General features: G+C 36.4%; 1 protein-coding gene across 3 annotated transcripts in view; it reads right to left on the bottom strand.

Annotated features, from left to right (window-relative positions):
* KIAA1328 (KIAA1328 ortholog) overlaps positions 1-12,655 on the bottom strand; it is a 341,990-nt gene that overhangs the window by 111,299 nt on the left and 218,036 nt on the right. For all 3 annotated transcript variants that reach the window (XM_058557017.1, XM_058557018.1, XM_058557019.1), the window contains one exon: positions 8,521-9,194. In XM_058557017.1, coding sequence (XP_058413000.1) covers positions 8,521-9,194 — 674 coding nt within the window. The remainder of the gene's footprint in view (positions 1-8,520; positions 9,195-12,655) is intronic.

The raw sequence follows: 12,655 nt of genomic DNA, 5'->3' as shown, positions 1-12,655 counted from the left end.
ACTGTAAATATATACGCATCCAACATTGTTGTTATGTGCCATCAAGTGGGCTCTGACTCCTGGTGACCCTACGAATGAGCAATGTCCACCATGTCCTAGACTCAAGAGTCCTACTCACCTCCTGTAGACTCATGCCTATGGCTTCTTTTACGGAGTCAATCCATCTCATAATTGGTCTTCCTCTTTTCCCGCTGCCTTCTACTTTTCCCAGCATTATTATCTTTTCTAAAGAATCCTGCCTTCTCATGATGTGCCCAAATTAGGACAGCCTTAGTTTTATCATTTTTGCTGTCAGTGATAGTCCAGGCTTAATATGCTCTAGGACCCACTTGCTCATCTTTCTGGCAGTGCAGGGTTTCTGTAGAGCTCTCCTGTAATGCCATATTTCAAATGAATCAGCATTCTTCACTGCCCAGCTTCTGCACCCACACATAGTAATTTGGAATAAGAGGGTGTGGATAATCTTGGCCATGGTCTCTAGTGACACTTTCTTACACTTGATGGTCTTTCCTAATTCTTTCATTGCTGCCCTTCCAAGTCTCAGTTTTCTCTTGATTTCTTGGCTGTAGTCTCCATTTAAATTGATGACAGGTAAACAAAATCTTTAGCAATTTCAAAGTCTTCATTTTCTACATTACAGCTGTGTAGTTCTTCTGTAGTCATGATTTTTGTCTTCTTGATGTTCAAACGCAGTCCTGTTTGGGCACTTTCTTCTTTCACTTTCGTCAGAAATCGTTTCAAGTTATTGCTGCTTTCTGCCAGTAAGATGGTGTCATCTGCATATCTTAGATTGCTGATATTTCTTCCACCAATTTTCACTCCTCCTTCACCTGAATCTAGCCCAGTTTTTTTTGTATGATATGTTCTGTGTACAGATTAAACAGACAGAAGGATAAAATGTACACTTGTCTGACACCTTTGCTTATAGGAAAGCATTCTTTCCCTCCATATTCTGTCTCGACGGTGGCGACTTGTCCACAATATAGGTGATGCATCAAGGTCAATCAAGTGCTGAGGCACACTCATTTCTTTTAGAGCAGGCCATAGCTTTTCATGATGCATGCAGTCAAAGGCTTTACTGTCATCTCTAAAACACAGACTAACCTTCTTCTGAAATTCTTTAGAGTGCTCCAGTAGCCAATGAATAATCGCAATTCAATCTTGTGTTCCTTCCCCTTTTCAAAATCTAGCTCAGACATCAGCTATTTCTTGCTCCATATAAGGTAAAAGTCTTTTTTGTAGCACTTGAGCACCACTTTACTTGCATGGCAAATTAAGAGTAATGTTTCTACAGTTACTGCAATCCTTGGCATCTCCTTTCTTGGGGATTGGGATATATACTGAACATTTCCAGTCTGTAGGCCATTGTTTTGTTTCCTGTATTTGTTGGCATATTCTCATTAGGCTTTTGACAGGTTCAATCTCTGTGGCTTGAAATAATTCTATCGATAGTCCATCTACCTCTGGTGACTTATTTCTTCGCCGTACTTTCAGGGCAGTTTTCATGTCACTCTATAAAATCATAGGTTCTTCCTCATAGGATCCAATATTGGAGCACCTAAATATATCAAACAACTACTAACAGATCTTAAGGAAGAAATAGACAACAATACAATAATAGTGGGGACTTCAATACTCCACTTTCAACAATGGATAGATCATCAGACAACAAAGAAACATTGGACTTGAACTATTAGACCTAACAGACATATATAGAACATTCCATCCAACAGCAGCAGAATACACATTCTTCTCAGGTATAAAGAGAATATTCTCCAGAGTAGATCATGTTAGGTCACAAAACAAGTCTTAACAAATTTAAGAAGACTGAAATCATACCAAGTATCTTTTCCAACCACAGTGGTATGAAACCAGAAATCAGCAATAGAAGAAAATCTGGAAAATTCACAAATAAGTGAAAATTAAACAATGGACTCCTGAGCAACCAAAGAGTCAAAGAAGAAATCAAAAGGGCAACCAAAAAATATCTTGAAACAAATGAAAATAGAAACACAACATACTAAAACTTCTGGGATGCAGTGCTAAGAGGAAAGTATATAGCAATAAATGCCTACATTAAGAAAAAAGAAAGATCTCAAATAAACAACCTAAATTTGCACCTCAAGAAACTAGGAAAAGAAGGACAAGCTAAGTCCAAAGTTAACAGAAGGAAGGAAATAACAATGATCAGAGCAGAAATAAATGAAAGAGGGACTAGAAAAACAATAGAAAATACCAATGAAAACTAAGAGCTGATTTTTTGAAAAGATAAATAAAATTGACAAACCTTTAGGTAGACGAACTAAGAAAAAAAGAGAGAAGACTCAAATAAATAAAATAAAAAAGGAAAGAGGAGATATAACAACTGATACCATAGAAATACAAAGGATCATAAGAGACTACTACAAACAATTATATGCCAAAAAACTGGATAACCTAGAAGAAATAATAAATTCCTAGAAACATACCACCTACCAAGACTGAATCACGAAGAAATAGAAAATCTCAACAGACCAATAATGACTAAGGAGATTGAATGAGTAATCAAAAACCCCCCAACAAAGAAAAGTCCAGGACTAGATGGTTTCACTGGTGAAGTCTACCTATCATTTAAAGAATTAACACCAATCCTTCTAAAATTCCTCCAAAAAACTGAAGAAGAAGGAATATCTCCAAACTCATTTTACGACGCCAGTATTACCCTGATACCAAAGCCAGATAAAGATACTACAAGAAAAGAAAACTATAGGCCAATATCTCTAATGAATATAGATGCAAAAATTCTCAACAAAATACTGGCAAACCAAATTCACCACATTAATAGAATGAAAGATAAAAATCATATGATCTTCTCAATAGATGCAGAAAACATATTTGGCAAAATTCAACATCCTTTCATGAAAAAATTCTCAAGAAATTGGGTATAGAAGGAATGTAACTCAATATAATAAAGGCTACATATGACAAGCCCACTGCTAACATCATACTCAATGGCGAAAGGCTGAAAGCTTTTCCTTTAAGATCAGGAACAAGAGAAGGATGTCCACTCTCGCCATTTACATTCAATATAATACCAGATGTACTAGCCAGAACAATTAAGCAATCTAAAGAAATAAAAGGCATCCCAGTTGGAAAGAAAGAAGTAAAATTGTCTCTGTTTACAGATGACACAATCTTATATATAGAAAACCCTCAAGACTCCAACAAAATACTGTTAGAATTAATAAGTGAATTCACTAAAATTGCAGGATGCAAAATAACCATACAAAAATCAGTTGCATTTCTATATACTAACAATGAACTGTCTGAAAAAGAAACTAAGATAACAATCCATTTACAATAGCATCAAAAACCATAAAATACTTAGGAATAAATTTAACCAAGGAGGTGAAAGATCTGTACACTAAAAACTATAAGACATGGTTGAAAGAAATTGAGGAAGACATGAATAAATGGAAAGATACCTCATGTTCATGGAATGAAAAAATTAATATTGTTAAAATGTTCATACTACCAAAAATGATCTACAGATTCAACGTAATCCTTATCAACATTTTATTTGCATTTTTCAAACAATCCTAAAATTCGCATGGGACCACAAAAGACTCTGAATAGCCAAACCAATCCTGAGAAAAAAGAATAAAGCTAGAGCCATCACACTTCCTAATTTCAAACTATATTACAAAGCTATAGTAATCAAAACAGTATTGGCATAAAAACAGACACAAAGACCAATGGAACAGAACCAAAAACTCAGAAATAAACCCATGCATATATGGTCAACTCATATTTGACAAGAGAGCAAAGAATACTTAATGGGGAAAGGACAGTCTCTTCAAGAAACGATTGGGAAAACGAGATATCTATACGTAAAAGAATGAAATTGGATCATTATCTTATACCACTCACAAAAAGTAACTCAAAATGGATTAAACACTTAAATATAAGACCGGAAACTATAAAACTACCAGAAGAAAACATAGGGGAAAAGCTCTTCAACATTGGTCTTGGCAAGCTCAGGAACAAAAGCAAAAATAAACAACTGAGACTACATTAAAATAAAAAGCTTCTGTACAGCAAAGCAAACAGTTACCAAAATGAAAAGGCAACTTATGGAACAGGAGAAAATATTTGCAAACCACATATCTGATAAGGGGTTAATATATAAGGAACTTATACAACTCAGTAGCAAAAAAATCCGCCCAAACCAAAAAACAAATAACAGAAAAAATGGGCAGGATACCTGAAAAGACATTTTTCCAAAGAAGATATACAAATGGCCAACGGGTACCTGAAAAGATGCTCACCACTAGTAATCATCAGGCAAATGAGATATCACCTCATATCTGTTAGGATTGCAATTATCAAAAGGACAAGAAATAACAAGTATTGGGGAGGATGTGGACAAAAAGGAATCCCTGTACATTGTTGGAGGGAACGTAAGTTGGCACAGTCATTATGGGAAACAGTATGGAGGTTCCTCAAAAAATTAAAAATAGAGGGCCGGCCCGGTGGCTTACGGTTAAGTGCGCGCGCTCCGCTACTGGCGGCTCGGGTTCAGATCCCGGGCGCGCACCGACGCACCGCTTCTCCGGCCATGCTGAGGCCGCGTCCCACATACAGCAACTAGAAGGATGTGCAATTATGACATACAACTGTCTACTGGGGCTTTGGGGAAGAAAAAAAAAAGGAGGAGGATTGGCCATAGATGTTAGCTCAGAGCCAGTCTTCCTTAGCAAAAAGAGGAGGATTAGCACGGATGTTAGCTCAGGGCTGATCTCCATCACAAAAAAAAAAAAAAAAAAATTAAAAATAGAACTACCGTATGATCCAGCAATCCCACTGCTGGGTATTTATCTGAAGGAAACAAAATTAGTATCTCACAGAGATATCTGCACTCCTGCGTTCACTGGAGCATTAATCACAATAGCTAAGATATAGAAACAACCTAAGTGTCCGTCAACAGATGAATGGATAAAGAAGATGTGAAACATATATATATAAATGCCACACACACACACACAATAGAATATTATTCAACCATGAGAAAGAAGGAAATCCCGCCATTTGCAACAACGTAGATGAACCTAGAGGACATTATGTTAAGTGAACATACTAACATACCAAAATTTGAGAGACATAATTAAAACAGTGCTGACAGAGAAATTTATAGCATGAAATGCTTCCAGCAGAAAAGAAGAAAGTCTCAAATCAATAATCTAAGCTCCTACCTTAAGAAATTAGAAAAAAGAAGAGCAAGATAAATCCAAAGCAAGCAGAAGGAAGGAAATAATAAAGAAACAAATGAAATAAATAAATTAGGCCACTATTACCTTGATACCAAAACCAAAGACCGTATAAAAAAAAGAAACCTACAGATCAATATCCCTCATCAATATTGATGCAATTATCCTTAACAAAATATTAGTAAACAGAATTTAGTAATATATAAAAAGTATTATACACTATCATCAAATGCGGTTTATTCCAGGGATGCAAGGCTAGGTCAATATTCAAAAATCAATCAACGCAATCCACTATATTAGCAGGTTGAATAAAAAAAATCACATGATCACATCACTTGCATAAAAGGGATCTCACAAAATTCAACAAACATTCATGATAAAAACTTTATATAATCTACAAAGGAAAAAATTGATAAATCAAACTTTATCAAAATTAAAAACTTCTGCTCTGTGAACAATCCTGTTAAGAGAATGAAAAGACAAGCTACAGATCAGGAGCAAATACTTGCAATCCACATATCTGACAAAGGACTTACATCTACAATATATAAAGAATTCTCAAAACTCAACAGTAAAAAAAACTCAAACAGTCCAATTAGAATATGGGCAAAAGATATGAAAGAAACAATTTACCCAAAAGGATGGCAGGAGGGCAAATAAGGAAATGAAAAGATGTCCAATATCACTAGCTATTAGGGAAATACAAATTAAGACCACAATGAAATATCACTACACATAGATTAGAACAGGTAAAACAAAAATTTACGACAGTACCAAACGCTGGCAAGGATGTGGAGAAATGATCTCTCATACATTGCTAGTAGAAAAGTATTTTAAATTAAATATAGTATAAGCTAAATATATATTTAGTTTAAGAAGACTAAATATGCACTTACCATACGATCTAGCAATCATACTCCTAGCTTTCATTAGTAGAAATGAAAAACCTTAGTCCACACAAAAACTTGTACAAAAATGTACATAGCAGCTCTATTTGTAACAGACAAAAACTGGAAACACCAAATTGTCCTTCAACAGATGAATGGTTAAACAAATCAGAGTATATCCACATCCTGGAATACTACTCAGCAATCATAAGGTACAATATATGCAACAACCTAGATGATCTCAAGAGCATTACGCTGAATGAAAGAAGCCATATCAAAAGTTCACATACTGTATAATTCCACTTATATAACATTCTCAAAAATGACAAAATTATTGAAATAGACAACATATTAGGAGTTCCCAGGGGTTAGGGATGGTGGGGGCAGAAGAAGGTGGGGAAACTCTACTGGGGTAGTACAAAAGAAATCTTAGTGGTGATGAAATAGTTCTGTATTTTTATTGTGGTGGTGGTTACACAAATCTACACACATAAAAAAATGGCATAGAAATATACATATACGTTGTACCAATGTTCATTTACTAGTTTTGATAATGTATTATAGTTGTGTAAGATGCAGCCATTGGGGGAAACTGGGTGAAGGGTACACAGAACCTCTCTGTACTATTTTTGCAACTTCCTATCGATGTATAATTATTTCAAAATAAAAAGTTTTAAAAACCTCTATAAATTTTTGCATACATGTAACTTGCTCAAAAGCTGTGTTTCATAGCTCTTTCATCTAAGCTGGGATGATCAAGAGAATCAAGACTTTATTATCATTATGCAGCAATATTCGAATATAAAATGCTGTTGCAATGAACTTGACCCTTATTCTAAAATCATCCATTCTCTCCTGCTACGGATAGACTGTGCCCTCTTTCAAGTCCACATTTGATTCATTTTCTATCCAAAGTACCTAGAACCATTCCTCACATACCATAAGCATTCAATAAATGTTTGTCGAATGAAGTTCTCAGGAGAGACTACACATTAACTGGAGGATTAGAGATTGAGGTCATAAAATCGAAGCAACATTTCAGCCTTTGTGACAATCTTGTTATAAGAGGTTTCATTTTCACTTACTTTAAAAGCTTCCAGGTTTCAACAACAAATAGAACTGTTTGATCATAAAAGAACAAAAAAAGAAAGATCACTTTTGGTTCTAAGAAAAGTATTACAATGAGGGAAAAATGTCAAGAACCTTCAAAGAAATTAGAATGTAAAAAATATTAAGCAGAGTCTTTAAGTGAAAGAAAATTAACTCCAAGAAGTAAAGGAAATAACAGTAGTTTTAAGTGTGTCTGTATAGGATGTATGTGCCTAATAAGAATGTGTACAAAGGGGAAATGATATGTTTGACCAAGGAAGAAATGGTAGGGATATATATAAGCACTTCCCTATGAAAACTTGAAATTTAGTTTTTTTTAAAAAGACATAAATACCATATTTTATTGTGTTTCAAACACAATTGTCTGATTTATTACTATTTTTGCTTGAATAAATTAAACTTTATGATTGCATATGCTGAACACTATATAATATCAAAATTGTACTTTAGCTTTTTTTTTTTTTTGTGAGGATGATCAGCCCCTAGCTAACATCCAATGCCAATCCTCCTCTTTTTGCCGAGGAAGATTGGCCCTGGGCTAACATCTGTGCCCATCTCCCTCTACTTTATATGGGACGCCGCCACAGCATGGTTTGACAAGCAGTGCCTCGGTGCGTGCCTGGGATCCGAGTCTGCGAACCCCAGGCCGCTGAAGCGGAGCGCACCCACTTAACCGCTGCGCCACTGGGCCGGCCCCTGTGCTTTAGCTTTTGAAACACTGTTCTTAGGGAAGAATTGTTAAGAGAAGAATAGTTTAAATGTGGGTAAGTTTATAAGAACTGGTTATTGAACAGGTTATGTTTCATGACCAGAAAAGGTTGAATTTAGAAGGTTCCCATCATTTGCTATATTTTATATTACAGTGGATATACATAAATATTGAATGATGACAGCCAGTCATACTTCTTCACAATCTGATTTCACAACCTGAAATCTCAAGCATTTACTTAATGCCTAATATTCTCTACATCAAACAGCAAAGGATTTTTGTAATAGTAGGATCATTTAAAAATACTGTCTTTGGAATCCAGCAAAAATTACACTGGACTGCACAGAAGTAGATACTCTAAGCTAACACTTTGGAAGACAAGGCAATCTTTCAAGTCTTCCAAAGAAGACAGTGGAATTTACTTGGTAGTCATAGTTGGTATGCATCTTGAGCAAGCCAAGAACCCGAGGAACCTCTGTTCCTACACATCTGTTATAGTAACACAGCAGTCATTTTACACCGTGTTCTCCCAGCTACAGACGCTGCTGAAAGTACGGGTAGGACTCACCAATTATAATCCAGTCGAGACTGATGAAGCTGCTGCTGTTTTAGGAGCAGCTTTGTCTCCTGCTGGGCGAGCAGATGCTGAAGGCGCTCCTTTTCAATTTCCAGCTCCATTTTCTGAAGCATAAGTTGCTGCCTTCTATCTTCTGAGAGTTGCTTTTTGACATCAGTTTCACTAGGCTGAAGTGCCCCTCGGCCATGCATCAGAGATGCCCAGGGAAGCCCACAATAACTGCATGATTCTGGACGTGTCTTGGAATATTGAGGTGCCAGGTTTGTAGGATGGCTGTCATGAACATGATCTGCATTTTCAGAAAGTCTATGATCACAACACTGACTAGAGGGAGCAGGCTTAAGGTGTTGGCATTCCTTCATCTTCAATTCCTCTGGTGGAGCTTTCTCTGTAGGGACTGCATCTACTAGTTTTCTCCCTGGGGATCCATAATTACATGTTCTGGTCTCTGACTGCACCCTGTCTAGATCCTCTCTGGGATAATGAAGGGCTGCTGGTTTCAAAGAATTATTCCTAAACTCCACAAGGGATTCTGAAGCTGGGTCCTGGTTTGCAGACTTAGGCCTTTGCTTGGTTTGATAGTAGGTTTGTGGTTTGGCTACACTCAAGTAGGAACCATCCAGTTCTACAGAGGAAGACCGGAGAGTGCTTTTCGTATTGGATACCTAAAAGGAACCACAAGATCACTTGTCAAATAAGAGCACAATGGAACGAGTTATTTCTTTTGGCTTTTCGGAAATCAATGATATATGTTTGTCAAGACAAAGCTGCTGTTTTGTTTTCTTATATAATAAATGACAGTATTCACACAGCTAAACAGACACATGCCACAAAGCTAAACCCATTTTCAAACAATCTACATTTCAGTAAATCCATAAGGATGAGAAAAAGAAAGTGTTGCTACTTGCTGCTTAAGCAAGATTTGCAGGAGCTGCAAATAATGAGGATTACATAAAATCAACTTTGAGAAGAGAGAAAAACATTAAATGTTAATGTCTTAAAATGTTTAATTTTGAATACTAAGCCAAGAAATCCATTCAGCCACCTTAAATACCCTTTGATTGGCCATTAAACAGCATGAGATTTGATGTAAAACATTTCACCTTATATTGAACAGGATGTTAGTTACTGCTAGAAATTTGATGAGTTTTTATAAATATCGTTACAGCACACAGATAAAACCAACCACTTTCAACAAAATATGATTTTAATCAAAAGTGGTTATTTAAATACAAAACATATTTAATTTCAGCTATAAACATAAGTGATTTTTCAATTAAGCTGTTCAAGTGATTACAATCTGATAGAACTCAGGCAGAAAGGAAGCAGTTGCAAATTCCCTTTGACAGGCCAACAGAGTGAGCTTTCCCAGCATTTTAGCCTGAAGCCTGTTCTATCAGGGAGAACAAAACTTAGTGTATATCAGTGATTCTCAAACTTTAGCATGTATCAGAATCACCTGGAGGGCACGAATTGCTGGGCTTCATCCTCAGACTTTCTAACTCAGTAGGTCTGGAGCAGAGTCCAAGAATCTGCATTTTTAACAAGTTCCCTGGTGACACTGATGCTGCTGATCTGGGACCACACTTGGAGAACCACTGGTCTGTATCACAGGCCATCTGACTCCTCCTGTGTCCCTCATAAAGACCATTTTGATTACATCAGACCCACTCAAGTAATCCTGGATAATTTCCTCATCTCAAGATCCTTAACTTAATCACATCTGTAAAGTCTCTTGTCATACAAAGTCCCCTGTGCCATATAAAGTGACATTCACAGGTTCCAGGAATTAGGACATGGACATATTTGGGAGGCCATTAATCAGTCTACCACAACTTCTTTTTAAATAAGAACTAATTCATAAACAGTTGAGATGGTTATCTATTCTAAGGACATAGAATGAACAAATAATTGAGATCCCTAGCAGAAGGGGGAAAAAAATCCCACCAATTTACTTTGCAATAGTTGAAAATGATGAAGTGTCTCGTGAAAAGTGTCAACTAACAGAGATATACAGCAACACCACGTTTCCTACCCTATGATAAAACAGGGCTATTACAATGATTCTTAAGATTTTAAGTGAGTTTCTAAAGCAGTGTTAAAGGAGTTCTATTTAAATGAGAATGAGCCACATCTGGGAAGAAGACCTGGTCCTCTTCAAAGAAGACATGCAATTCTGTGCACTGAGCAGAATGACAAGCTACAGAAAAGGAAATAGTCCTAGGGCAAAATTTATGATAAACTACCTCATAAAAAAATTTAACCTTTTTTTACACCTAAAGGGAAACTCTAGTCCACATTAATCTCCCCTACTATGAACTTCTGTAGCATTGACTGTCAACACAAATATTTAACATTTATCATCTGCTACTTTGTATGGTAAACTATCTTTTTATAGAATTATTATACTTGAAAAATGACAGATAAATTTTTTAAAGGTTCAGAAACTTAAATCAACTATTTTATATCATCATATACTTTCTAATCCATGTATTATTAACATAACAATAGACAGCATGTATTATTTTATATTCTCATTTTTGTTCCTTAACATTACTTACATATACACATTTTTAGGTATTAACATAGCTACACTTACTTTAATGGCACTGATTGTTTAATTATTCACTAATGTCACACATTTGGAATATTTCTAAAATTGTTTTTGGTAGTTAACCTTTTATGTTTTTGAGAGGCAGTACAACTTAATGATTTTGATGCATGCTTTGCTCAGAGAACACTGCTTTGCCAATTACCTGCTGGGTGATTATCTGCTGTCGGTAGGCAGAATTCTAACATGGTCCACAAGATTGCCATCCTCTCAGTGTACCCACCCTGTATTATCTCCTCCCTTTGAGTGTACGTAGGGCTTGTGAATATGACGAGATATCAATTGTTTGATTATGTTACATTATACAGCAGAAGGGACTTGACAGATGTGACAAAGGCTCCTAATCAGCTGAATTTGAATTAATAAAAAGGGAGATATCTTGTATGGGCCAGACCTAGTTAAGTAAGCACTTTAAAAGAGGGTCTGGTGCCCTCCCCAGGGTCAGAGATTCTCCCGCTGGCCTTGAAGAAATAAGCTACCACGTTGTGGGAGGGCCAATGGAGGAGATCATGCGGCAATGACTTCTGGAGCAGAAGGCAGTTTCCAGCCAAGAGCTAGCAAGAAAATGAGACATCTATCATACAGATGTAAGAAACTGCATTCTGCCAAGAACCATGTGAGCTTGGAACCTAGGACCTAGAGCTCCAAATTAGAATGCAGCCCTGCTGACATCTTGACTGCAGCCTTCTAAGACCCTGAGCAGAGGACCCCAATAAGCTGTGCTGGACACATGACCCACAGAAACTGTGAGATAATAAATGTTTGCTGTTTTAAACTGACAAGTTTGTAGTAATTTGTTACACAGCAATAAAAAACTAATAGAGCACATTACTCAACTTGCCTGATCCTCAGTTTCCTCAACAATAAAATAGGGATTAAAAACAGCATTTACATCAAAACTGAATGTGATGGTGAGACAGATGGGCAATTATCAAGGGTGACAATTTATAAGGGTACTAATTTACAAAAGGAAAAAAAAAACCCCTTTTATTACCCAAACTTTCGTCAAGGAGAACATTGTGGTGCATGTATATATGTGTGTTGGGAGGTGAGGGGGTGAGATCCCTAAGGGGCATGTTCAGTTGCAACAGATTTGTTTTCTAAAGAGAATGAGTTCAGTCATCTACCTCTATTTTGCTACAGTGAGGTTTTCAAGTTGGGCCAGAGTTGAATTGCTTAAGATAACAGAGAGGTTCTTCATTTTTCTCCTTCATACAAAGGATGTCAGACTTACACTAACATCTTGCACTGCCTCTTAGGGTTGTTGTGATGATTAGATGAGATAATCCATACAAAATGCTTTGGATAGAGCTTAATAAAAAGTTCGTATTCAAGAAATGTTTCCTATTATTATTATTACTACTATTATTATCACCGATTTCTCTGCTTCGACAATTTTTGAAGGCAGGAGCTATATTTACTCCTCTATATGTATAGCACTGGGGCTTGCACATAGTATATTCTCAATAACTATGGGTTGACTGTATCAGCTTAGTAGACAAATTCAAGCTGGGT

The sequence above is a fragment of the Diceros bicornis genome, chromosome 16, assembly GCF_020826845.1.
Source record: "Diceros bicornis minor isolate mBicDic1 chromosome 16, mDicBic1.mat.cur, whole genome shotgun sequence".
In the NCBI taxonomy this organism is placed as follows: domain Eukaryota; kingdom Metazoa; phylum Chordata; class Mammalia; order Perissodactyla; family Rhinocerotidae; genus Diceros; species Diceros bicornis.
Note: the sequence above shows the minus strand (reverse complement) of the source record. Positions and strands in the feature narration are given on the sequence as shown.